The following is a 27,658-nucleotide window of genomic DNA, read 5'->3' as shown; positions in this document are numbered from 1 at the left end:
ATTCCAGGGTTGAAATTTCTGGGATTCTGGGGTTGGAATTCCTGGGATTCTGGGGCCGAAATTTCGGGGTTTCTCAGGGTGGAATTACCGGGATTCCAGGGTTGAAATTGCTGAGATTGTGGGGCGGAAATTTCTGGGATTCTGGGATTAGAATTCCTGGGACTGTGGGGCCAAAATTTCTGGGATCCCGGGGTTGGAATTCCTGGGATTCTGGGGCTGAAATTTGTGGGATTCCAGGGCCAAAATTTCTGGGATTCTCGGGCTGGAATTCCTGGGATTCTGGAGCCAAAATTTCTGGGATTCTGGGGTTGGAATGCACAGGATTCCGGGGCTGAAATTTCTGAGATTCTGGGGTTGGAATTCCCGGGATCCGGGGGTTGGAATTTCTGGGATTCTGGGGCCGAAATTTCTGGGATTCTCGGGCTGGAATTTCTGGGATTCTGGGCTTGGAATTCGTGGGATTGTGGGGTTGAAATTTCTGGGATTCTGGGACTGAACTCCCAGGATTCCGGGGCTGAAATTTCTGGGATTCTGGGGTTGGAATTTCTGGGATTCTAAGGTTGGAATTCCTGGCATTCTGGGGCCAAAATTTCTGGGATTCTGGGGTTGGAATTCCTGGGATTCTGTGGCCAAATTCCCGGGATTCTTGGGCTGAGATTTCTGGGATTCTGGGGTTGAATTTCTGGGATTCTGGGGTTGGTATTTCCAGGACTCTGGGGCTGGAATTCCTGGGATTCTGGGGTTGGAATTTCTGGGATTCTGGGGCCAAAATGTCTGGGATTCTGAAGTTGGAATTCTAGGGATTTACGGCTTGAAATTTCTGGGATTCTGGGATTAGAATTCCTGGGACTGTGGGGCCAAAATTTCTGGGATTCTGGGGCCACAAATTCTGGGATCCTGGGGTTGGAATTCCTGGGATTGTGGGGCTGAAATTTCTGAGATTCTGGGGCCAAAATTTCTGGGATTCCAGGGCTGAAATTTCTGTGGTGCTGGGGTTGGAATTCCTGGGATTGTGGGGCTAAAATTTTCTGGGATTCTGGGGTTGGAATTCCCGGGATCCTGGGGTTGGAATTCCTGTGATTCTGTGGTTGAAATTCCCAGGATTCGAAATTTGCCGGGTTCTGCAGCCGTGATTCCCATCCCTACACCCCCCATCCCGTATCCCTTTATCCCTTTATCCATTTATCCCTTTATCCCTTTATGGATTTATCCCTGCATCCCCCATCCCTACACCCATTATCCCTGGATCCCGTTATCCCGATAACCCTCTATCCCATATCCCTCTATCCCTTTATCCCCCTATCCCCCATTCCTATATCCCACATCCCATATCCCTTTATCCCCCTATCCCATATCCCTTTATCCATTTCTCCCTTTATCCCCTATCCCCCATCCCATATCCCCCTATCCCACATCCTTTTATCCCATATCCCCCATCCCCCTATCCCATATCTCTCTATCCCATATCCCCCATCCCATATCCCTTTATCCCCCTATCCCACATCCTTTTATCCCTTTATCCCTCTATCCCCCTATCCCATATCCTTTATCCCACTACCCCCATCCCATTTCCCTCTATCCCATATCCCTTTATCCCATATCCCCTGTCCCATACCCCATATCCCCCTATCGCCCATCCCTATATCCCTTTATCCCATATCCCTCTGTCCCATATCCCGCTATCCCCCATCCCTATATCCTCTGTCCCATATCCCATATCCGTTATCCCACTGCCCACGATTCCTATATCCCCCTGCCCCAGGTCACTTTATCCATGTATCCCCCGATCCCCCATCCCACATCCCATATCCCACATCCCACATCCCTCTATCCCCTATCCCACATCCCATATCCCCTATCCCACATCCCCTATCCCACATCCCATATCCCACATCCCCTATCCCATATCCCATATCCCCTATCCCACATCCCATATCCCCTATCCCATATCCCACATCCCCTATCCCCTATCCCATATCCCCTATCCCACATCCCATATCCCCTATCCCACATCCCCTATCCCATATCCCATATCCCCTATCCCACATCCCATATCCCACATCCCACATCCCATATCCCATATCTCAAATCCCATATCCCACATTCCATATCCCGTATCCCATATCATCCCCTATTCCCTATCCCGTATCCCACATCTCATATCCCCTGTTCCCTATCCCATATCCCATATCCCAAATCCCGTATCCCCTATCCCATATCCCACATCCCATACCGGATATCCCATATTCCCATACCCGATATCCCATATCCCACATCCCCTATCCCCCTATCCCCTATCCCAAATCCGATTCCCTGCTGCCCTCTAGCGGCCACAAATCCCGGGAAAACTCATCCCAAGGAATTGATCCCAGTGGGGGCTGGGAATTTTGGGATTTCCCGGAATTTTGGGATTTCCCTGGAATTTTGGGATTGCCCTGGAATTTTTGGGACCGTGCCTAAATCCCTCGGGGTCTCCCGGCTCATCCCTCGTTCCCACCGCAGGATGAGAAGAACCAGATGATGACCACCAACGTCTGGCTGAAACAGGTGCCGGGAATGGGATGGGGATTTGGGATTTGGGATTTGGGATTTGTAGAACCGGATGATGACCACCAACATCTGGTTCAAACAGGTGTGGGAATGGGATTTGGGATTTGGGAGTGGGATTTGGGATTGGGATTTGTAGAACCGGATGATGACCACCAACGCCTGCCTGAAACAGGTGCCGGGAATGGGATTTGGGATTTGGGATTTGGGATTTGGGATTTGGGATTTGGGATTTGGGAATGGGGTTTAGGATTGGGATTTGGGATTTGGGAGTGGGATTTGGGAGTGGGGTTTGGAAAGGGATTTGGGAGTGTGATTCAGGATTTTGGGTTTGGGATCTGGATTTGGGATTGGGATATGGAATGGGATTTGGGATTGGGATTTGTAGAACCAGATGATGACCGCCAATGTCTGGCTGAAACAGGTGCTGGGAATGGGATTTGGGATTGGGGATCGGGATTTGGGAATGGATTTGGGATTGAGATTTGGAATTAAGACTGGGATTTGGGCGTGGGATTTGGGAATGGGATTTGGGAATGGGATTTTTGAGTGGGATTTGAGTGTGGGATTTGGGAGTGGGATTTGGGAGTGAGATTTTTGGGTGGGAATGGGATTTGGGGTACGGATTTGGGAATGTCCATTCCCACGGTGTTCTGGGGCCATCCCCACGGATCTGCCCCACGGATCTGCCCCATGGATCTTCCCTATTGAGCATCCCCCACGGATCATCCCCATGGATCTGCCCCATGGATAATCCCCATTGATCATCCCCCATGGATCTCCTCCATGGATCTGCCCCACGGATCTGCCCCACGGATCATCCCCATGAATCATCCCCACGGATCTCCTTCATGGATCTGCTCCATGGATCATCCCCATTGATCATCCCCATGGATCTGCCCCACGGATCATCCCCGTGGATCTTCCCCCATTGATCATCCCCATGGATCATCCCCATGCATCTCCTCCATGGATCATCCCCATGGATCTGCCCCACGGATCTCCTCCATGGATCTCCTCCATGGATCATCCCCATTGATCATCCCCCGTGGATCATCCCCATGGATCTGCCCCACGGATCATCCCCGTGGATCACCCCCATTGATCATTCCCCGGATCTCCTCCACGGTTCATCCCCATGGATCATCCCCACGGATCATTCCCATGGATCATCCCCATGGATCTGCCCCACTGATCACCCCCACGGATCACCCCCGTGGATTACCCCCGTGGATCTGCCCCGTGGATCACCCCCGTGGATCTCGTGGCAGGAGTGGAGCGATTACAAGCTGCGCTGGGACCCGGCCGAGTACGACAACGTCACCTCCATCCGGGTGCCCTCCGAGATGATCTGGATCCCCGACCTCGTCCTCTACAACAAGTGAGGGACAGGGCTGGCGCAGGGAATTCCTGGCAGAGCTGGGAATGCCCGAAATGCCTTCCCACTATCCCATCATCCCATCGTCCCATTGTCCCTTTGTCCCATTGTCCCATCGTCCCATCATCCCATCGTCCCATTGTCCCATTGTCCCTTCATCCCATCGTCCCATCATCCCATCGTCCCATCATCCCATCATCCCAATGTCCCATTGTCCCATTGTCCCATCATCCCAATGTCCCATTGTCCCATTGTCCCTTCATCCCATCATCCCATTGTCCCATCATCCCATTATCCCATCATCCCATTGTCCCATCCCATCCCATCCTATCCCACCCCAACTTCATCCCTTCTCCAACCAAAGCTCATCCCATCCCCATTCCTGACCATCCCAACCCCATTCCTGACCATTCCTGACCATCCCAAGCCCATTCCTGACCATCCCAACCCCATCCCAACCCAATTCCTGACCCTTCCTGTCCATCCCACCCCCATTCCTGACCATTCCTGACCATCCCAAGCCCATCCCAACCCCATTCCTGACCATCCCACGCCCATTCCTGACCATCCCAACCCCATTCCTGAACATCCCACCCCCATTCCTGACCATCCCAATCCCATCCCAACTCCATCCCTGACCATCCCAATCCCATTCCTGACAATTCCTGACCCTTCCTGACCATCCCAACCCCATTCCTGACCATCCCAACCCCATTCCTGACCATCCCAACCTCATCCCATCCCCATTCCTGACCATCCCAACCCCATCTCTGACCATCCCAACCCCATCCCAACCCCATTCCTGACCATTCCTGACCATCCCAAGCCATTCCTGACCATCCCAACTCCATCCCTGACCATCCCAACCCCATTCCTGACCATCCCAAGCCCATCCCAAGCCCATCCCAACCCCATTCCTGACTATTCCTGACCATCCCAAGGCCATCCCAACCCCATTCCTGACCATCCTAACCCCATCCCAACCCCATCCCAAGCCCATCCCCGGCCATTCCGTGTTTTCCAGCGCCGACGGCGAGTTCGCGGTGACGCACATGACCAAGGCGCACCTGTCGTGGGACGGCACGGTCACCTGGGTGCCGCCCGCCATCTACAAGAGCTCCTGCAGCATCGACGTCACCTTCTTCCCCTTCGACCAGCAGAGCTGCAAGATGAAGTTCGGCTCCTGGACCTACGACAAGGCCAAGATCGACCTGGAGAACATGGACCACCAGGTGGACCTCAAGGACTACTGGGAGAGCGGCGAGTGGGCCATCATCAACGCCGTGGGCACCTACAACTCCAAGAAGTACGACTGCTGCACGGAGATCTACCCCGACATCACCTTCTACTTCGTCATCCGCCGCCTGCCGCTCTTCTACACCATCAACCTCATCATCCCCTGCCTGCTCATCTCCTGCCTCACCGTCCTGGTCTTCTACCTGCCCTCGGACTGCGGCGAGAAGATCACGCTGTGCATCTCCGTGCTGCTGTCCCTCACCGTCTTCCTGCTGCTCATCACCGAGATCATCCCGTCCACCTCGCTGGTCATCCCGCTGATCGGCGAGTACCTGCTCTTCACCATGATCTTCGTCACGCTCTCCATCATCATCACCGTCTTCGTGCTCAACGTGCACCACCGCTCGCCCAGCACGCACGCCATGCCCGCCTGGGTGCGCAGCTTCTTCCTGGGCCTGGTGCCCCGGTGGCTCTCCATGAAGAGGCCGGCCCAGGACGGGGCGCGGGGCCCGCGCGGGCGCCCCGGGGCGCGGCTGAGCACGTCCCGCTGCTGGCTGGAGACCGACGTGGATGACAAGTGGGAGGAGGAGGAGGAGGAGGAAGAAGAGGAAGAAGAAGAGGAGGAGAAGGCCTACCCCAGCCACCCCGTGGAACCCAAGGGAAGCCAGTTCCGCTACGGGAAAAAACCCGCGGGCTCGCGGGGATCGTCCAAGGGGAAGGACAAGGAGGAGCAGGAGGAGGAGGAGGAGGAGGAGAAGGGGGAGGAAGGCTCGGAGCGGGGTTTGGCGCTGTCCCCGAGGATGATGAAGGCTCTGGAAGGGGTGCAGTACATCGCCGACCACCTGAGGGCCGAGGACGCCGACTTCTCCGTGAGTGCCGGGAGCCGCGGGACGGGAATCCCAAAATTGGGAATGGGATCCGTGGTTGGTCCTTGACATCCCAAAATCGGGACCCCATGGATGGGGTTGGAGGTCCCAGAATTGGGAATGGGAATGGGAAGTTCTGGGATCCAGGGATGGGGATGGAAGTCCCAGAATTGGGAAGATCTGGGATGTGTGGATGGGGCTGGAGATCCCAAAATTGGGAGAAGTTGTGGGATCCACAGGATGGGGCTGGAGATCCCAAAATTGGGAATGGGAAGTTCTGGGATCCGTGGTTGGTCCTTGACGTCCCAAAATCGGGAACCCATGGATGGGGTTGGAGGTCCAAAAATTGGGAATGGGAAGTTCTGGGGTCCAGGGATGGAGCTGGAGATCCCAAAATTGAGAAGGGCAGATCTGGGATCTACGGATGAGGATGGAGATCCCAAAAATGGAATGGGAAGTTCTGGGATCCACGCATGGGGCTGGAGATCCCAAAATTGGGAAGTTCTGGGATCCAGGGATGGGGCTGGAGGTCCCAGAATTGGGAAGATCTGGGATGTGTGGATGGGGCTGGAGATCCCAAAATTGGGAATAGGAAGTTCTGGATCCATGGTTGGTCCTTGACGTCCCAAAATCAGGACCCCATGGATGGGGCTGGAGATCCCAAAATTGGGAAGTTCTGGGATCCAGGGATGGGGTTGGAGGTCCCAGAATTGGGAAGGTCTGGAATCCATGGATGGAGCTGGAGATCCCAAAATTGAGAAGGGAAGTTCTGGGGTCTGTGGATGGAGCTGGAGATCCCAAAATTGGGACCCACGGATGGGGCTGGAGATCCCAAGATTGGGAGGAGAAGTTGTGGGATCCACCGGATGGGGATGGAGATCCCAAAAATGGGAATGGGAAATTCTGGGATCTGTGATTGGTTCTTGAGATCCCAAAATTTGGATCCATTGATGGGGATGGAGATCCCAAAATGGGGAAGTTCTGGGGTCTGTAGATGGGGTTGGAGGTCCCAGAATTGGGAAGTTCTGGGATCCAGGGATGGGGCTGGAGATCCCAGAATTGAGAAGGGCAGATCTGGGATCTTTGGATGAGGATGGAGATCCCAAAAATGGGAAGGGCAGATCTGGGATCTGTGGATGAGGATGGAGATCCCAAAAATGGAATGGGAAGTTCTGGGATCCTCAGATGGAGCTGGAGATCCCAAAAATTGGGAATTACTGGGATCTCTGGATGGGGCTGGAGATCCCAAAAATGGAATGGGAAGTTCCAGGATCCAGGGATGGGGATGGAGATCCTGGAATTGGGAAGATCTGGGATGTGTGGATGGGGCTGGAGATCCCAAAATTGGGAATGGGAAGTTCTGGGATCCGTGGTTGGTCCTTGACGTCCCAAAATCGGGGACCCCATGGATGGGGTTGGAGATGCAAAAATTGGGAAGTTCTGGGATCTGTAGATGGGGTTGGAGGTCCCAGAATTGGGAAGATCTGGGATGTGTGGATGGAGCTGGAGATCCCAAAATTGAGAAGGGAAGTTCTGGGATGTGTGGATGGAGCTGGAGATCCCAAAATTGGGACCCACGGATGGGGCTGGAGATCCCAAGATTGGGAGGAGAAGTTCTGGGATCCACAGGATGGGGCTGGAGATCCCAAAAATGGGAATGGGAAGTTCTGGGATCCGTGGTTGGTTCTTGAGATCCCAAAATTTGGATCCATTGATGGGGATGGAGATCCCAAAATTGGGAAGTTCCAGGATCCAGGGATGGGGCTGGAGGTCCCAGAATTGGGAAGATCTGGGATGTGTGGATGGAGCTGGACATCCCAAAATTGGGACCCACGGATGGGGCTGGAGATCCCAAAATTGGGAATTACTGGGATCTGTGGATGGGGCTGGAGATCCCAAAATTGGGAATGGGAAGTTCTGGGGTCTGTAGATGGGGCTGGAGATCCCAAAAATGGGAATTACTGGGATTTCTGGATGGGGCTGGAGATCCCAAAAATGGAATGGGAAGTTCTGGGATCCATGTTTGGCTCTTGAGACCCCAAAACTGGGAAGTTCTGGGATCCACGGATGGGGTTGGAGGTCCCGAAATTGGGAAGGGAAATTCTGGGATGTGTGGGTGGGGCCGGAGGTCCCAAAAATTGGAATGGGAAGTTCTGGGATCCGTGGATGGGGCTGGAGATCCCAAAATTGGGAAGAGCCGTTCCGGGATCCAGGTTTGCTTCCAAGATCCCAAAAATGGGAAGTTCTGGGATCCATGGTTTGGTTCCTGAGATCCCAAAAATGGGAACTCGAGTTCCGGGATCCATGGTTGCTCCCCAAGGATCCAAACCCACGGAGAAGATCCGTGATCCATCTCCCACCCTTGGCCCCATTCCCGCTTTTCCCAAAGTGGGTTTGGAAAAGCCCAGGTGGGATCAGCTCTGCCCTGGTGACCTCCATCCCCCACCTCAGAAAATTCCAGAATTTTCCATGAACCTCGGTGTCTCTTCACCCTGAGGAGATTCCCAGGAAGCTCTGGGTGCTCTCCTGACCTCTCCCATTCCCGCTTTTCCCAAAATGGATTTGGAAAACCCCAGGTCCAGGATGGAGACCTCCACCCCCCACCTCAAGATCTCTCAGAAAATTCCAGAATTTTCCACGAACTGTGGTGTCTCCTCACCCTGAGGGAGATTCCCAGGAAGCTCTGGGTGGTGTCCTCACCTCTCCCATTCCCGCTTTTCCCAAAGTGGGTTTGGAAAAGCCCAGGTGGGATCAGCTCTGCCCTGGTGACCTCCATCCCCCACCTCAGAAAATTCCAGAATTTTCCATGAACCTCGGTGTGCCCTCACCCTGAGGGAGATTCCCAGGAAGCTCTGGGTGCTCTCCTGACCTTTCCCACCCCTCTTGGCCCCATTCCCGCTTTTCCCAAAGTGGGTTTGGAAAACCCCAGGTCCAGGATGGAGACCACCACCCCCCACCTCAAGAACTCTCAGAAAATTCCAGAATTTTCCATGAACCTCGGGGTTCCCTCACCCCCGAGGAGATTCCCATGGGAATCTGGGTGCTCTCCTCACCTCTCCCATTCCGGCTTTTCCCAAAGCGGGTTTGGAAAACTCCGGGTGGGATCAGCTCTGCCCTGGTGACCTCCATCCCCCACCTCAGAAAATTCCAGAGTTTTCCACGAACCGCGGAGTCTCCTCACCCCCGAGGAGATTCCCAGGAAGCTCTGGGTGGTGTCCTCACCTCTCCCATTCCCGCTTTTCCCAAAGTGGGTTTGGAAAACCCCGGGTCCAGGATGGAGACCTCCACCTCCCACCTGAAGACCTCTCAGAAAATTCCAGAATTTTCCATCAACTGTGGAGTCCCCTCACCACGAGGAGATTCCCAGGAAGCTCTGGGTGCTCTCCTCACCTCTCCCACCCTTGGTCCCATTCCCGCTTTTCCCAAAGTGGGTTTGGAAAACCCCAGGTCCAGGATGGAGACCTCCACCCCCCACTTCCAGATCTCTCAGAAAATTCCAGAATTTTCCACGAACTGTGGAGTCCCCTCACCCCCGAGGAGATTCCCAGGAAGCTCTGGGTGCTCTCCTGAGCCCGCGAGATTCCCGGGATGGGGCATTCCCGAGGGATCCAGGCTCCCTCTCCCCGCCGGCAGGTGAAGGAGGACTGGAAGTACGTGGCCATGGTGATCGACCGGATCTTCCTGTGGATCTTCATCATCGTCTGCCTGCTGGGCACCGTGGGGCTCTTCCTGCCCCCGTACCTGGCCGGCATGATCTAGGATGGACTGGGATGGACTGGGATGGACTGGGAATGGGGCTGGGAATGGGGCTGGGAATGGGGCTGGGAATGGTGCTGGGAGTGGTGGGAATGGTTGGAATGGTGGGAATGGTGCTGGGAGTGGTGGGAATGGGGCTGGGAATGGGGCTGGGAATGGTGCTGGGAATGGTGCTGGGAATGGTGCTGGGAATGGGGCTGGGAATGGTGCTGGGAGTGGTGGGAATGGTTGGAATGGTGGGAATGGGGCTGGGAGTGGTGGGAATGGGGCTGGGAATGGGGCTGGGAATGGTGCTGGGAATGGTGCTGGGAATGGTGCTGGGAATGGGGCTGGGAATGGTGCTGGGAGTGGTGGGAATGGTTGGAATGGTGGGAATGGGGCTGGGAATGGTGGGAATGGTGGGAATGGGACTGGGAATGGTTGGAATGGTGGTGGCCGTGTCCTGCTGGAGGCTGGTGGGGAGGTGGAAGCTGTGGGAGATCTGCAGTGGGGATGGAGGGTGGGGAAAGGAGTGGACGTGATCCCGTGATCCCGTGATCCCACCGTGCCATGATCCCAGGAAAATGTGGGACAGGGACAAGGCTCCGGAAGGGACATGGACGTGATCCCATAATTCCATGATCCCACCACCCCGTGATGCCACCATCCCAGGAAGTTGTGGGAGATGCTGTGGATGGTCTGTGCAGAAGGGACAAGGACGTGATCCTGCAATTCCATGATCCCGTAATTCCATGATCCCATGACCCACGATCCTGAAATCCCAGGAGGTCATGGGACAGGGATAACACCTTGGGTTGTCCATGCGGAAGGGACACGGACATGACCCCATCACCCCATGATCCTCCCATCCCATGATCCCAGGAAGTCGTGGGACAGGGATAACACCGTGGATGGTCCGTGCAGAAGGGACATGGACACGATCCCATCATCACCCCGTGATCCCATCATCACCCCGTGATCCCACCATCCCAGGAAGTTGTGGGATCAACCGGATCTTCCTGTGGATGTTCATCACCGTCTGCCTGCTGGGCACCGTGGCCGGCATGACCTAGGATGGACTGGGAATGGTGCTGGGAATGGGGCTGGGAATGGGGCTGGGAATGGTGCTGAGAATGGTGGGAATGGACTGGGAATGGGGCTGGGAATGGGGCTGGGAATGGTGGTGGGAATGGGACTGGGAATGGACTGGGAATGGTGGTGGGGAGGTGGAAGCTGTGGGAGATCTGCAGTGGGGATGGAGGGTGGGGAAAGGGATGGACGTGATCCCGTGATCCCGTGATCCCACCATGCCATGATCCCAGGAAGATGTGGGACAGGGACAAGGCTTCGGAAGGGACATGGACGTGATCCCACAATTCCATGATCCCACAATCCCGTGATGCCACCATCCCAGGAAGTCGTGGGAGATGCTGTGGATGGTCTGTGCAGAAGGGACAAGGACGTGATCCTGCAATTCCATGATCCTGTAATTCCATGATCCCACGATCCCAAAATCCCAGGAGGTCATGGGACAGGGATAACACCTTGGGCTGTCCATGTGGAAGGGACACGGACATGACCCCATCACCCCTTGATCCCCCCATCCCACCATCCCAGGAAGTCGTGGGACAGGGATAACACCGTGGATGGTCCGTGCAGAAGGGACACGGACACGATCCCATCATCACCCCTTGATCCCATCATCACCCCGTGATCCCACCATCCCAGGAAGTTGTGGGATCGACCGGATCTTCCTGTGGATGTTCATCACCGTCTGCCGCCTGCTGGGCACCGTGGCCAGCATGACCTAGGATGGACTGGGAATGGGGCTGGGAATGGTGCTGGGAATGATGCTGGGAATGATGCTGGGAATGGACTGGGAATGGGGCTAGGAATGGTGGGAATGGTGCTGGGAATGGTTGGAATGGTGGTGGGAATGGTGGTGGGAATGGTGGTGGGAATGGTTGGAATGGTGGTGGGAATGGTGGTGGCCGTGTCCTGCTGGAGGCTGGTGGGGAGGTGGAAGCCGTGGGAGATCTGCAGTGGGGATGGAGGGTGGAGAAAGGGGTGGGGGTGAGCGGCTGGGCGTGTCCGCGGGTGCTGTGGGAGATGGGACCTGATCCCATGATCCCGCAATCCCACGATCCCATCATCCTCTGATCCCACGATCCCATCATCCTCTGGTCCCGCGATCCCATCATCCTCTGGTCCCACCATCCCATCATCCTCTGGTCCCACCATCCCAGGAAGTTGTGGGAGATGCTGTGGATGGTCCGTGCAGAAGGGACATGGACATGATCCCATCATCCCATGATCCCACCATCCCAGAATCCCAGGAGGTCATGGGACAGGGATAACACCTCGGGTTGTCCATGCAGAAGGGACACGGACACCATCCCACCATCCCATGATCCCGGGAAGTTGTGGGACAAGGAGAACCCTGTGGACGGCCCTTGCAGAAGGGACATGAACCATGATCCCACCATCCCAGAAGGTCATGGGACAGGGATAAGGGTTCAGATGGTCCCTGCAGAAGGGACATGGACACGATCCCATCATCCCATGATCCCATCGTCCCATGATCCACAATCCCAGGAGGTCACGGGACAGGGATAAAGGTGCAGATGGTCCTTGCAGAAGGGACATGGGCATGATCCCATCATCCCAGAAGGTCATGGGACAGGGATAACACCATGGACACCATCCCATCATCCCATGATCCCATCGTCCCATGATCCCGGGAAGTTGTGGGACAAGGAGAACCCTGTGGATGGCCCTTGCACAAGGGACACGACCGTGATCCCACAATCCCGTGATGATCCCACCATCCCAGGAGGTCACGGGACAGGGATAAGGTCAGATGGTCCTTGCAGAAGGGACATGGACATGATCCCATCATCCCATGATCCCATGGTCCCGTGATCCTGGGAAGTTGTGGGACAAGGAGAACCCTGTGGACGGCCCTTGCGGAAGGGACACGACCGTGATCCCATCATCCCATGGTCCCATGGTCCCATGATCCCACCATCCCAGGAGGTCATGGGACAGGGATAACACCTTGGGTTGTCCATGCAGAAGGGACACGGACACCATCCCATCATCCCATAATCTTGTGATCCATCATCCCAGGAGGTCACGGGACTGGGATAAGGCTTCAGATGGTCCTTGCAGAAGGGACATGAGCACGATCCCATCATCCCGTGATCCCATCATCCTGTGATCCCATGATCCCACCATCCCATGATCCCACCATCCCAGGAGGTCATGGGACAGGGATAACACCTCGGGTTGTCCATGCAGAAGGGACATGGACATGATCCCACAATCCCATAATCTTGTGATCCCACGATCCCACCATCCCAGGAGGTCATGGGACAGGGACAAGGCTTCGGATGGTCCTTGCAGAAGGGACATGGACATGATCCCATCATCCCATGGTCCCATGATCCCACAATCCCAGGAGGTCACGGGACAGGGATAAGGGTTCAGGTTGTCCTTGCAGAAGGGACACGACCATGATCCCATCATCCCGTGATGATCCCACCATCCCAGGAGGTCATGGGACAGGGATAACACCTCGGGTTGTCCATGCAGAAGGGACACGACCGTGATCCCACCACCCCGTGATGATCCCACCATCCCAGGAGGCCGTGGGACAGGGATAAGGGTTCAGGTTGTCCATGCAGAAGGGACATGGACACGATCCCACCATCCCGTGATGATCCCACCATCCCAGGAGGTCACGGGACAGGGATAAGGGTTCAGATGGTCCTTGCAGAAGGGACATGGACATGATCCCATCATCCCAGAAGGTCATGGGACAGGGATAACACCTCGGGTTGTCCATGCAGAAGGGACATGGACACCATCCCATAATTCCCATGATCCCATGATCCCATAGTCCCATGATCCCGGGAAGTTGTGGGACAAGGAGAACCCTGTGGACGGCCCTTGCAGAAGGGACACGACCGTGATCCCACAATCCCATAATCTGTTATCCCACCATCCCAGGAGGTCATGGGACAGGGATAAGGGTTCAGATGGTCCTTGCAGAAGGGACGTGGGCATGATCCCATCATCCCATGATCCCATCATCCCGTGATGATCCCGGGAAGTTGTGGGACAGGGATAACACCTTGGGTTGTCCATGCAGAAGGGACATGGACACGATCCCACGATCCCATAATCTTGTGATCCTACCATTCCAGGAGGTCATGGGACAGGGATAAGGGTTCAGATGGTCCTTGCAGAAGGGACACGACCGTGATCCCGTGATCCCATAATCTTGTGATCCACCATCCCAGGAGGTCATGGGACAGGGATAACACCTCAGGTTGTCCTTGCAGAAGGGACATGGACACCATCCCATGCTCCCATGGTCCCATAATCTTGTGATCCCACGATCCCACCATCCCAGGAGGTCATGGGACAGGGATAAGGGTTCAGATGGTCCTTGCAGAAGGGACATGGACATGATCCCATCATCCCATGATCCCATCATCCCACCATCCTGTAATCCCATGATCCACCATCCCAGGCGGTCATGGGACAGGGATAACACCTCGGGTTGTCCATGCAGAAGGGACATGGACACCATCCCATAATTCCCATGATCCCATGATCCCATGATCCCATAGTCCCATGATCCCGGGAAGTTGTGGGACAAGGAGAACCCTGTGGACGGCCCTTGCAGAAGGGACACGACCGTGATCCCACAATCCCGTGATGATCCCACCATCCCAGGAGGTCACGGGACAGGGATGACACCTCGGGTTGTCCATGCAGAAGGGACACGACCGTGATCCCACCATCCCATGATCCCGGGAAGTTGTGGGACAAGGAGAACCCTGTGGACGGCCCTTGCAGAAGGGACACGACCGTGATCCCACAATCCCATAATCTTGTGATCCCACCATCCCATCATTCCAGGAGGTCATGGGACAGGGATAACACCTTGGGTTGTCCATGCAGAAGGGACACGGACACGATCCCATAATCCCATGATCCCATCATCCCATGATCCCATCATCCTGTGATCCCATGATCCACCATCCCAGGAGGTCATGGGACAGGGATAAGGGTTCAGGTTGTCCATGCAGAAGGGACATGGACACGATCCCACCATCCCATGATGATCCCACCATCCCAGAAGGTCATGGGACAGGGATAAGTGTTCAGATGGTCCTTGCAGAAGGGACATGGACATGATCCTGTGATCCCATCATCCCATGATCCCATCATCCTGTGATCCCATGATCCCATCATCCCATGATCCCATGATCCACCATCCCAGGAGGTCACGGGACAGGGATAACACCTCGGGTTGTCCATGCAGAAGGGACATGGACACGATCCCACCATCCCGTGATGATCCCACCATCCCGTGATGATCCCACCATCCCAGGAGGTCACGGGACAGGGATAAGGGTTCAGGTTGTCCATGCAGAAGGGACACGACCGTGATCCCACCATCCCATGATGATCCCACCATCCCAGGAGGCCGTGGGACAGGGATAAGGGTTCAGATGGCCCTTGCAGAAGGGACATGGACATGATGCCATCATCCCATGATCCACCATCCCAGGAGGTCATGGGACAGGGATAAGGGTTCAGGTTGTCCATGCAGAAGGGACATGGACGTGATCCCACCACCCCGTGATGATCCCACCATCCCACGCTCCCATGATCCCACAATCCCAGGAGGTCATGGGACAGGGATAAAGGTGCAGGTGGTCCTTGCAGAAGGGACATGGACACGATCCCACCATCCCAGGAGGTCACGGGACAGGGATAACACCTCGGGTTGTCCATGCAGAAGGGACATGGACACGATCCCACCACCCCGTGATGATCCCACCATCCCAGGAGGTCACGGGACAGGGATAAGGGTTCAGGTTGTCCTTGCAGAAGGGACATGGACACCATCCCACCACCCCATGATGATCCCACCATCCCAGGGGCCATTTTGGGCGTGGAACGCTGATCCCCATTCCATGCGCGGTTCCCCAAGCAGTCTCCGACCCCCCCCAACCATTCCCGTTCCCAGAGAAACCATTCCAAGGAAATTCCAGCTGGGAAGGGCGGCAAGGAGAGGCCAAGGCAGGATTTTGGCGCACGGTTTAATCTGAGCCCGGAAGGAGGAAAAAAAGGAAAAAATTACAACAAAAAAACCCCAAAAATAATTGGGGGAAAACAGCGGGGAAAAACGCTGCGGGAAAAAACCGGAAGCGCAAAAATTTGGGAATAACGCAGCTGGAAGAGGCAACGTTCTCCAGGTCCGTGTGTCCCCGAGTTCCGGAAGGTTCCGGAAGCCGCCGTTAAATAAAATCCTCTGTGCAACGTCCGAGGGAGAGGGGGGAAAAAAAACCCCAAAAACGCCGAATTCCGGGGATTTCAACCCAAAAAAACCCAAAAATCCGCGCCGCCCTCAGGCTCCCGGGATGGATCCCACTGGATCCCACCAAAAGAAAAGTTTTTCCAATGGAAAACCCCCAAAACCTCCCTTTTTTTCCCCAAAACCTCTTTTTATCCCAAGGAAAAGCCCAAAACTTCCCCTTTTTTCAAGGAAAACCCCCCAAAATCTCCTTTTTTTTCCAAGGACAACATCCAAAATCTCCTTTTTCCCAAGGGTTTTCCTTTTTTCCAAGGAAAACCCCGAAACCTCCTTCTCCTCCAAGGAAAACCCCCAAAACCTCCAATTTTTCCAAATAAAAACCCCAAAACCTCCCTTTTTTCCAAATAAAAACCCCAAAACCTCCCTTTTTTCCAAAGAAAAACCCCAAACCCCTCATTTTTTTCCAAGGAGAACCCCAAAACCTCCCTTTTTTCCCAAAACTCTCCCTTTTTTCCAAATAAAAACCCAAAACTTCAATTTTTTTCCGAATAATACCCCCAAAACTTCAATTTTTTCCCAAGGCTTTTCCTTTTTACCAAAGAGAGCCCCCAAAACCTCCCTTTTTTTCCCAAAAAAACCCCAAAACTCCCATTTTTTTTTCCAAATAAAACCCCCCCAAAACCTCATTTTTCCAAATAAAAACCCAAAAAACTTCCATATTTTCCAAGTAAAACCCCCAAAACCTCCCTTTTTTCCCAAGGAAAACACCCCAAAACTTCAATTTTTCCCAAATAAAAACTCCAAACCTCCCATTTTTCCAAATGAAAACCCAAAAATTTCCATCTTTTCCAAGGAAAACCCTCCAATTTTTCCAAGAAAAACCCCCAAAAACCTCATTATTTCCAAGGAAAACCCTCAAATTTTTCCAAATTAAAACCCAAAAATTTCCATTTTTTTCCGAGGAAAACCCTCAAATTTCTCCAATGAAACCCCCCCCAAAAAGCTCAATTTTTCCCAAATAAAACCTCAAACCCAGACCCTCAAATTTTTCCAAATTAAAACCCAAAATTTCCAACTTTTCTCAGGAAAACCCTCAAATGTTTCCAAGGAAAACCCTCAAATTTCTTCAAGCAAAACCCCCCAAAAATCCTCAATTTTTCCCAAATAAAACCCCCAAACCTCCCATTCTTCCAAGGAAAAAACCCAAAACCCCTCAAGCCAGAAAACCTCATTATTTCCAAGGAAAACCCTCCAATTTTTCCAAATTAAAACCCAAAAATTTCCATTTTTTCCAAATAAAAACCCAAAAACTTCCATCTTTTCCAAGGAAAACCCTCCAATTTCTCCAATGAAACCCCCCCCAAAAATCCTCAATTTTTCCCAAATCGACCCCCAAACCTCCCATTTTTCCAAATAAAAACCCAAAACCCCTCAAGCCAGAAAACCTCATTATTTCCAAGGAAAACCCTGAAATTTTTCCAAATAAAAACCCCAAACTTTCCATCTTTTCTGAGGAAAACCCTCAAATTTTTCCAAGCAAAACCCCCCAAAAAAACCTCAATTTTTCCCAACTAAAACCCCCAAACCTCCCATTTTTCCAAATAAAACTCCAAAATCTCCCGTTTTTCCAAGGAAACCCAAAAACTTCCATATTTTCCAAGGAAAACCCTGAAATTTTTCCAAATAAAAACCCCAAAACTTCCATTATTTCCAAGGAAAACCCTCCAATTTCTCCAAGCAAAACCCCCCCAAAAACCTCAATTTTTCCCAAATCAACCCCCAAACCTCCCATTTTTCCAAATAAAAACCCAAAAACTTCCATCTTTTCTGAGGAAAACCCTCAAAATTTTCCAAGGAAAACCCCCCAAAAACCTCAATTTTTCCCAAATAAAACCTCCCATTTTTCCAAGGAAATCCCAAAAACTTCCATCTTTTCCAAGGAAAACCCTCCAATTTTTCCAAGGGAAACCCTCAAATTTTTCCAAGCAAAACCCCCCCAAAAAGCTCAATTTTTCCCAAATAAAACCCCTCAAAAAACCTCAATTTTTCCCAAATCAAGCCCCAAACCTCCCATTTTTCCAAGGAAAACCCCAGCAGGCCCCTCCCATTTTCCCAACCGCGATGCTTGGCAAGACACGAGGAGGATGAGGAGGAGCAGGAGGAGGAAGACGAAGAAGAAAAAGAAGGAGAAGGAGAAGAAGATGAAGAAGAAGGAGAAGGAGAAGAAGGAGGAGAAGGAGGAGAAGGTGAAGAAAAAGGAGAAGAAGAAGAAGGAGGAGAAGGAGAAGGAGAAAGAAGAAGAAGAAAAGAAGAAGAAGAAGCAGAAGAGGAAGAAGAAGATGAAGAAGAAAAAGAAGAAGAAGAAGAAGAAGGAGGAGAAGAAGAAGAAAGAGAAGAAGAAGAAGAAGAAGGAGAAGAAGGAGAAGAAGAAGGAGAAGAAGAAGACGAAGAAGAAGAAGGTGAAGAAGAAGAGGAAGAAGAAGACGAAGAAGGAGACGAAGAAGAAGGAGAAGAAGGAGAAAAAGATGAAGGAGAAGAAGAAGAAGAAGGAGAAGGAGAAGAAGAAGGAGAAGAAGGAGAAGAAGACGAAGAAGAAGGAGAAGAAGGAGAAGGAGAAGAAGAAGGAGAAGAAGATGAAGAAGAAGGAGAAGAAGGAGAAGGAGAAGAAGAAAGAGAAGGAGAAGAAGAGGGAGAAGAAGAAGGAGAAGAAGAGGAAACACCAAAAGCAGAAGAAGATGAAGGAGAAGGAGAAGGAGAAGGAGGACAAGAAGAAGAAGGAGAAGAGGAAACACCGAAAGCAAACCCCCAAATCCGCCATTTCCCCGCTCCCGGTTTTCCGGAAGTTTCCGTGGCCGCTTGGGTCACTCGGGGGCGGGGGCGGCCAGGCGGGCCTGGAGCTTGGCCTGGTCCACGGCGTCCAGGAGGTTCTTGGCGTCCATGGCCAGGGCGTGCGAGGCCGTCAGCATCTGCCGGCGGAACTCGGCCGCCAGCGCGGGGCCCAGGCTCTGCTGCGCCAGCCGCACCTTCCCGATCAGCGCCGCCAGCTCCGCGTTCAGCACCCGCTGCGTGCCCTCGATCTGACACCGGAAATTCACCGAGTTTGGGGGTTTACCCACCAGGAAATTCAAGGATTTGTCCCAGGAAATTCTGGATTTTTTCCCAGGAAATTCAAGAATTTGTCCCAGGAAATTCCGGATTTTTTCCCAGGAAATTCTGACATTTTCCCCAGAAAATTCTGGATTTTTTCCCCAGGAAAATGTTCCAGAATTTTCCCAGGAAATTCTGGATTTTTGCCATAAAATTCCAGAATTTTCCAGGAAATTCCAGAATTTTTCGAGGAAATTCTGACAGTTTTCCAGAAAATTCAAAAAATTTTCCAGAAATTCTGAAAATTTTCCCAGGGAAATTTTCCAGGAAGTTCCAGAATATTCCGTGATTTTTTCCCTAAAATTCCATAATTTTTTTCCAGAAAATTCTGCATTTTTCACCAGAAAATTCCAGAATTTTTCCAGCAAATCCCATACTTTTCCCAGAAATTTTCATAATTTCTTGAGGAAATAATGGAAGTTTTCCAGAAAATTCCAGAATTTTTTCCAGGAAATTCAAGACTTTTTCCAGGAAATTCTGACATTTTTCACAGAAAATTTTCCCCAGGAAATTGAAGAATTTTCTCCCAGAAAATTCCGGAATTTTTCCGATTAAATTCTGGATTTTTTTCCCCAGGAAATTGCAGAATTTTTCCAGAAAATTCTGGATTTTTTCCCCATGAAAGTCTGGATTTTTTCCAGGAAATTCTGACATTTTTCGAGGAAATTCTGAAAATTTGCCCAGAGAAATTTTCCAGGAAGTTGCAGAATTTTCCCAGAAAATTCTGGTTTTTTTCCCCAGGAAATTCTGACATATTTCCCAGAAAATTCTGGATTTTTTCCCTATAAAATTCAAGAATTTTTCCAGGAAATTCTGGATTTTTTCCCCAGAAAATTTTCCCCAGGAAATTCAAGAATTTTTCCCAGGAGATTCTGGATTAATTTTCCCAGGAAATTCTGACAGTTTTTCCCAGAAAATTCTGGATTATTTTCCCCAGGAAATTCAAGAATTTTTCCCAGAAAATTTTCCCCAGGAAATTCAAGAATTTTATCCCAGGAAATTCTGGATTTTTTCCCCAGGAAATTCAAGAATTTTTCCAGGAAATTCTGGATTTTTTTCCCAGGAAACTCTGGATTTTTTCCAGAAAATTCTGATATTTTTCCCAGAAAATTTTCCCCAGGAAATTCAAGAATTTTCCCAGGAAATTCAAGAATTTTTCCCAGAAAATTCTGGATTTTTTCCCCAGGAAATTCAAGAATTTCTCCCAGAAAATTCTGGATTTTTTCCAGAAAATTCTGACATTTTTCCCAGAAAATTTTCCCCAGGAAATTCAAGAATTTTCCCAGGAAATTCAGGATTTTTTTCCCCAGGAAATTCAAGAATTTTTCCCAGAAAATTCTGGATTTTTGCCAGAAAATTCCATTATTTTTCCAGAAAATTCCAGGATTATTTCCCCAGGAAATTCAATAATTTTTCCCGGAAATTCTGAAAATTTGCCCAGAGAAATTTTCCAGGAAGCTGCAGAATTTTCCCAGGAAATTCTGGATTTTTTCCCCAGGAAATTCTGACATTTTTCCCAGAAAATTTTCCCCAGGAAATTGAAGAATGTTCTCCCAGGAAATTCTGACATTTTTCCCAGAAAATTCTGGATTTTTTTTCCCCAGGAAATTCAAGAATTTTTCCAGAAAATTCTGAAATTTTCCCTGGAAAATGTTCCAGAATTTTCCCAGGAAATTCTGGATTTTTGCCAGAAAATTCCATGATTTTTCCACAAATTTTCATAATTTTTTCCATGAAATAATGGAAGTTTTCCAGAAAATTCCAGGATTTTTCCCCAGAAAATTCAAGAATTTTTCCAGCAAATCCCATACTTTTCCCAGGAAATTCCTGAATTTTTTCAGAAAATTCTGGAATTTTCCTAGGAAATTCAATGGTTTTTGTCCAGAAATTTCCAGCATTTTTCCAGAAAATCCTGGAATTTTTTCCCGAAAATTCTGGATTTTTGCCAGAAATTGCCATTATTTTTCCAGAAATTGTCATAATTTTTTCCAGAAAATTCCAATTTTTTCCATAAAATTCAAGAATTTTTACAGGAAATTCTGACATTTTTTCAGAAAATTCTGAGACTTTCCCAGGAAAATTTTCCAGAAAAGTCCAGAATTTTTTTGCCAGAAAATTCCAGAATTTTTCCAGGACATTCTGAAATATTTCCAGAAAATTCTGGAAATTTTTTTGCCAGAAAATTCCAGATTTTTCCCAGGACATTCTGAAATATTTCCAGAAAATTCTGGAATTTTTTTGCCAGAAAATTCCAGATTTTTTCCAGGACATTCTGAAATATTGCCAGAAAATTCTGGAATTTTTTTGCCAGAAAATTCCAGATTTTTCCCAGGACATTCTGAAATATTTCCAGAAAATTCTGGAATTTTTTTGCCAGAAAATTCCAGATTTTTTCCAGGACATTCTGAAATATTGCCAGAAAATTCTGGAATTTTTTTGCCAGAAAATTCCAGATTTTTTCCAGGACATTCTGAAATATTGCCAGAAGATTCTGGAATTTTTTTGGCCAGAAAATTCCAGTTTTTTTCCAGGACATTCTGAAATATTGCCAGAAAATTCTGGAATTTTTTTGCCAGAAAATTCCAGAATTTCCCCAGGACATTCTGAAATATTTCCAGAAAATTCTGGAATTTTTTGGCCAGAAAATTCCATAATTTTTTCCAGAATTTTTCCAGGACATTCTGAAATATTGCCAGAAAATTCTGGAATTTTTTTGCCAGAAAATTCCAGATTTTTTCCAGGACATTCTGAAATATTTCCAGAAAATTCCGGAATTTTCTCAGGAAATTCCTGAATTTCTCCAGAAAATTCCTTAATTTTCCCAGAAAATCGGTTCAAGGATCCCAAGGGAACGTGGGAATCGATCCCACCATGGATCCACTGACCCAAGCTCAGACCGGGGAGCGTTTTTTCCAGAATTTTCCGGGAATTTCCCGGGAATTTTTCCCTAAGAGGGGGGAATTTCGGGAACGCCCCCCGCCGCGGGTACCTCGGTGCGGGCGGAGGCCGGGAGCTGGGGCAGGACGGCGTCGACGCTGCCGATCAAATTCCGCAGGCACAGCCCGATGTTCTGCGGGATCCGGGGAATACTCGGCATGGATCCGTCCCGGCGGGGGAACGGATCCATCCCAGCGGGGCACGGATCCCACCAGGGATGGATCCCACCAGGGAATGGATCCCAGCAGGGGATGGATGACACCCGGGCGTGGATCCCAGCAGGGGATGGATCCCAGCAGGGAATGGATCCCACCAGGGGTGGATCCCAGCAGGAATGGATCCCACCAGGGAATGGATCCCAGCAGGGAATGGATCCCACCAGGGATGGATCCCACCAGAACAAGGATCCCAGCAGGGGTGGATCCCACCAGGGCGTGGATGACACCAGGGAATTGGATCCCACCAGGGGTGGATCCCAGCAGGGAATGGATCCCAGCAGGGAATGGATGACACCAGGGGACGAATCCCACCAGGATGGATCCCACCAGGGACAGATCCCACCAGGATGGATCCCAGCAGGGCATGGATGACACCCGGGCACGGATCCCATCAGGGGATGGATGACACCAGGGCATGGATCCCACCAGGGCATGGATCCTACCGGGGCACGGATCCATCCCAGCGGGGCTGGATCCCACCAGGAACGGATCCCACCAGGGATGGATCCCACCAGGATGGATCCCAGCAGGGCATGGATGGATCCCACCAGGGCATGGATCCCACCAGGGCGTGGATGACACCAGGAATGGATTCCACCAGGGGTGGATCCCACCAGGGAATTGGATCCCACTGGGGCACGGATCCCACCAGGGCATGGATGGATCCCACCAGGGCGTGGATCCCACCAGGACGGATCCCAGCAGGGAACGGATCCCAGCGGGGCACGGATCCCAGCAGGGACGGATCCCGGCAGGGGTGGATTCCCGGTGGGAATGGTCGGGGTGGGATGAGGGGAGGGTTCTGTCCAGGAGAGGCGGGAGAGGCTCCAACCGTGGGGACAAGGAGGGAGCCGGGAATGTGGGAATGGGTCCCACCATGGAGCCGAGGAGCCAATGGGGGAACAGCTGGGAATGTTGGAGATCCCACCATGGATCCGAGGAGCCAATGGAAGAGTTGGGAATGTTGGAGATTCCACCAACGATCCAAGGATCCATGGGAGGAGCAGGGAATGTTGGAGATTCCACCATGGAGCCAATGGAAGAGTTGGGAATGTTGGAGATTCCACCAAGGATCCAAGGATCCAAGGGAGGAACAGGGAATGTTGGAGATTCCGCCATGGATCCATGAAAGCCAATGGAAGGGTTGGGAATGTTGGAGATTCCACCATGAAGCCAAGGATCCATGGAAAAGTTGGGAATGTTGGAGATTCCGCCATGGATCCAAGGAGCCAATGGAAGGCTTGGGAATGTTGGAGATTCCACCATGGATCCAGGGATCCAATGCAGGAAATGTTGGAGACTCTCCCACCATGGATCCAAGGAGCCAAAGGAGGAGATGGAAATGTTGGAGATCCCACCACGGATCCAAGGATCCAAGGGAGATGCTGGGATTGTTCTCACCAGGGATCCAAGGAACCAACAGGGAATGCTGGAGATCCCACCATGGATCCAAGGATCCCAAGGAGGTGTTGGGAGGGTTGGAGATCCCACCATGGATCCAAGATCCATGGGAGGAGCTGGGGATTGGTTCGAGGATCCCAGGGAGGAGCTGGGAACGTGGGAATTGCTCCCACCATGGATCCGAGGATCCAATGGAGCAGCTGGGAATGCTGGGATTGGTCCCACCATGGATCCAAGGACCCAATGGAGGAGACAGAAGTGTTGGAGATTCCACCATTGACCCAGGAATCGTGGGAGAAGCTGGGAATTGGTTCGAGGATCCCAAGAGAGGATCTGGGAATTTGGGAATTGGTGCCACCATGGATCCAAGGATCCAAGAGAGCAACAGGGAATGTTGGAGACTCTCCCACCATGGATCCAAGGGAAGAGCAGGGAATGTTGGAGATCCCACCATGGATCCATGGATCCAATGGAGGAACTGGGAATGCTGGGATTGCTCCCACCATGGATCCAAGGATCCAAGAGAGGAACAGGGAATGTTGGAGGTTCCACCATGGATCCAAGGACCCGATGGAGAGGTTGGAAATTTGGGAATTGGTGCCACCATGGATCCAAAGCCCCAGGAGAGGAACAGGGAACGTTGGAGCCTCCCCCACCATGGATCCAAGGGAAGAGCAGGGAATGCTGGAGATCCCACCACGGATCCAAGGACCCAATGGAGGAGCTGGGAATGTGGGAATTGGTCCCACCATGGATCCAAGAGAGGAACAGGGAATGTTGGAGATCCCACCATGGATCCAAGGACCCAAAGGAGAAGTTGGAAATTTGGGAATTGGTCCCACCATGGATCCAAAGATCCAACAGGGAATGTTGGAGCCTCTCCCACCATGGATCCAAGGATCCAACAGGGAATGTTGGAGGTCCCTCCATGGATCCAAGGACCCAATGGAGAGGTTGGAAATTTGGGAATTGGTCCCACCATGGATCCAAAGCCCCAAGAAAGGAACAGGGAATGTTGGAGCCTCCCCCACCATGGACCCAAGGATCCCAAGGACCACCCAGAAATTCCAGAATCTCCCCCCTCTCCGGGACATGCCCCCCCCTTCCCCCTTCCCAAAACGGCATCAGCCAATCAGGATCCCCGGTTTCCCCGCCCCGTGTCCCTTTTCCCGGTGCGATTCCCGCGGGATGGGCGCCCACCTTGACGGCCAGGATGTACCCGTGGGGCGGCAGGCGGCCGATGTCGTCCTTGAGGCGCAGCACGGCGCGCACCAGCTCCGTGACGCTGCCGTACACCGCGTCCGCAGAGCGGTCCAGCCGCGCCGTGGGCGCCGGATGCAGCTGGGACTGGAGGGGGGGAAACACGGGGATGGAGAACGGGGATAAAACAGGGATAAACAGGGAAAAACGGGGATAAACGGGGATAAGCGGGGATAAACAGGGATAAAAGGGGATAGCAGGGAAAACAGAGATAGCGGGGATAGCAGGGAAAACAGGATCGGGAAAACAGGGATAAAGAGGGAAAACAGGGATAAAAAGGGATCACAGGGAAAACAGGGATAAAAGGGAAAACAGGGATAAACAGGGATGGCAGGGAAAATGGATAAAAAGGGATAGCGAGGATAACAGGGATAACAGGGAAAACAGGGATAAAAGGGATAGCGGGGATGGCAGGGATAAAAGGGATCGCAGGGAAAACAGGGATAGCGGGGGAAACAGGGAAAACAGGGATAAAAAGGGATAGCGGGGAAAACAGGGACAACAGGGAAAACGGGATCAGAAATTCCAGGATAACAGGGATGACGGGATCGGGAAAACAGGGATAGTGGGGAAAACAGGATCGGGAAAACAGGGATAAAGAGGGATAGCAGGGAAAACAGGGATGAAAAGGGATCACAAGGAAAACAGGGATAAAAGGGAAAACGGGGATAAACAGGGATAGCAGGGAAAATGGATAAAAAGGGATAGCGAGGATAACAGGGAAAACAGGGATAAAAGGGATAGCGGGATAGCAGGGAAAACAGGATCGGTAAAACAGGGATAGCAGGGAAAAGAGGGATGTCAGGGAAAACGGGGATGATGGGATCAGGAATCCCAGGAAAACGGGATCAGAAATTCCAGGAAAACAGGGATAAAAAGGGATAAAAGGGAAAACAGGGATAAAAAGGGATGGCAGGGAAAACAGGGATAGCAGGGATAAAAGGGATCAGAAATTCCAGGATAACAGGGATGACGGGATTGGGAAAACAGGGATAGCAGGGAAAACAGGGAAAACAGGATCGGGAAAACAGGGATAAGCAGGGAAAACAGGATCGGGAAAACAGGGATAAACAGGGAAAACAGGGATAAAAGGGATGGCAGGGATAGCAGGGAAAACAGGGATAAAAGGGAAAACAGGGATAAAAAGGGATAAAAGGGATGGCAGGGAAAACAGGGATAAAAAGGGATAGCGAGGATAACAGGGAAAACAGGGATAAAAAGGGATGGCAGGGAAAACAGGGATAACAGGGAAAACAGGGATAAAAGGGATCGCGGGGAAAACAGGGATAAAAAGGGATAAAAGGAATAAAAGGGATTGCAGGGATAACAGGGATAAAGGGATAGCAGGGAAAACAGGATCGGGAAAACAGGGATAAAAAGGGATAGCAGGGAAAACAGGGAAAAAGAGATCAGAAATTCCAGGATAACAGGGATGACGGGATCGGGAAAACAGGGATAAAAAGGGATAGCGAGGATAGCAGGGAAAACAGGGATAAAAGGGATCGCAGGGATAACAGGGAAAACAGGATCGGGATAACAGGGAAAACAGGGATAGCAGGGAAAAGAGGGGTGGCAGGGAAAACAGGGATGATGGGATCAGGAATCCCGGGAAAATGGGATCAGGAATTCCAGGATAACGGGGATAATGGGATCAGGAATTCCGGGAAAACAGGGGTAACGGGATCGGGAATCCCGGGATAACAGGGATAATGGGAATCAGGAATCCCAACATAACAGGGATAATGGGATCAGAAATTCTAGGATAACAGGGATAATGGGATCAGGAATTCTGGGATAACAGGGATAACGGGATCAGGAATTCAGGGAAAACAGGGATAGCAGGGGTGATGGGATTGGGAAAACAGGGATAACAGGGAAAACAGGGATGACGGGATCAGAAATTCCGGGATAACAGGGATAATGGGATCGGGAATCCCAGGATAGCAGGGATAATGGGATCAGGAATCCTGGGATAGCAGGGATAACGGGATCGGAAATTCCAGGATAGCAGGGATAACGGGATCAGGAATTCTGGGATAACAGGGATAACGGGATCAGAAATTCCAGGATAATGGGATCAGGAATTCTGGGACAACGGGGATAACAGGGATAAAGAGATCAGAAATTCCAGGATAACAGGGATAACGGGATCAGGAATTCCGGGATAACAGGGATCAGAAATTCCAGGATAATGGGATCAGGAATCCTGGGATAACAGGGATAACAGGGATCAGGAATTCCAGGAAAAACGGGAAAACCAACATCTGTCAGCAAGGGCTTGTGGTGCTCCCATCCCTGGGAAAGGCTGGGATAGGGATTGGAGGAACCGGGAATTCCGTGACCATGGAATGGGGTGGGGTTGGGAGGTTCCTTCCCTTGGGATCTTGGGAAGGAATTCCCAGAGAATCCCTGGGAGCATCCAAGGGTGGATTTGGAGCACCCTGGGATGGTGGGAAGAGTCCATGGGATCACGGGATTGAGGGTCCGTGGATCCCATCCCAAACCATTCTGGGATTCTGGGATCAGGGACACTCAGGATCCATCCCGAGGGATTTTTATGGAATTCAGGGATGGAAAAGGGAAGGGAGACCCTTCCTGG

The 27,658-nt window shown here is 51.4% G+C and overlaps 2 protein-coding genes and 2 long non-coding RNA genes across 13 annotated transcripts in view; 2 read left to right on the top strand and 2 right to left on the bottom strand.

Annotated features, from left to right (window-relative positions):
- CHRNA2 (cholinergic receptor nicotinic alpha 2 subunit) overlaps positions 1–9,813 on the top strand; it is a 36,897-nt gene extending 27,084 nt beyond the window's left edge. The window contains exons 4-7 of the mRNA XM_071417139.1: positions 2,503–2,547; positions 3,819–3,928; positions 4,950–6,030; positions 9,661–9,813. Coding sequence (XP_071273240.1) covers positions 2,503–2,547; positions 3,819–3,928; positions 4,950–6,030; positions 9,661–9,786 — 1,362 coding nt within the window. The 3' untranslated portion in view covers positions 9,787–9,813. The remainder of the gene's footprint in view (positions 1–2,502; positions 2,548–3,818; positions 3,929–4,949; positions 6,031–9,660) is intronic.
- Positions 9,814–16,963: 7,150 nt separating this feature from the next.
- LOC139584857 (uncharacterized) lies at positions 16,964–17,967 on the bottom strand. Its single transcript, XR_011676852.1, has 2 exons — positions 17,913–17,967; positions 16,964–17,065 (listed from the first exon to the last, which is right to left on the bottom strand). It is a non-coding gene; the product is annotated as an uncharacterized lncRNA (long non-coding RNA).
- An 841-nt stretch (positions 17,968–18,808) lies between these two features.
- Positions 18,809–27,658, bottom strand: part of PTK2B (protein tyrosine kinase 2 beta) — a 102,492-nt gene continuing 93,642 nt past the window's right edge. For 7 of the 9 annotated variants that reach the window (XM_071417169.1, XM_071417170.1, XM_071417175.1 and 4 more), the window contains 3 exons: positions 25,000–25,146; positions 22,233–22,313; positions 18,809–19,173 (listed from right to left, as the gene is read on the bottom strand). In XM_071417169.1, the coding sequence (XP_071273270.1) occupies positions 18,958–19,173; positions 22,233–22,313; positions 25,000–25,146 (444 nt within the window). In that variant the 3' untranslated portion in view covers positions 18,809–18,957. Of the gene's footprint in view, positions 19,174–22,232; positions 22,314–24,999; positions 25,147–27,066; positions 27,091–27,251; positions 27,266–27,658 lie in introns of those variants that run through there. The other 2 variants (XM_071417171.1, XM_071417172.1) reach the window with 2 other exon arrangements.
- Positions 23,179–25,005, top strand: LOC139584859 (uncharacterized). 2 transcript variants are annotated; one of them, XR_011676854.1, is made up of 3 exons: positions 23,179–23,267; positions 23,418–23,864; positions 24,130–25,005. It is a non-coding gene; the product is annotated as an uncharacterized lncRNA (long non-coding RNA). The 2 variants fall into 2 exon arrangements; XR_011676855.1 differs by having other exon boundaries at positions 23,217–23,267; positions 23,320–23,864.

This window comes from Agelaius tricolor, unplaced genomic scaffold (assembly GCF_023055355.1).
Source record: "Agelaius tricolor isolate 1412-34295 unplaced genomic scaffold, bAgeTri1.0.p SCAF_68, whole genome shotgun sequence".
Classification (NCBI taxonomy): domain Eukaryota; kingdom Metazoa; phylum Chordata; class Aves; order Passeriformes; family Icteridae; genus Agelaius; species Agelaius tricolor.
Note: the sequence above shows the minus strand (reverse complement) of the source record. Positions and strands in the feature narration are given on the sequence as shown.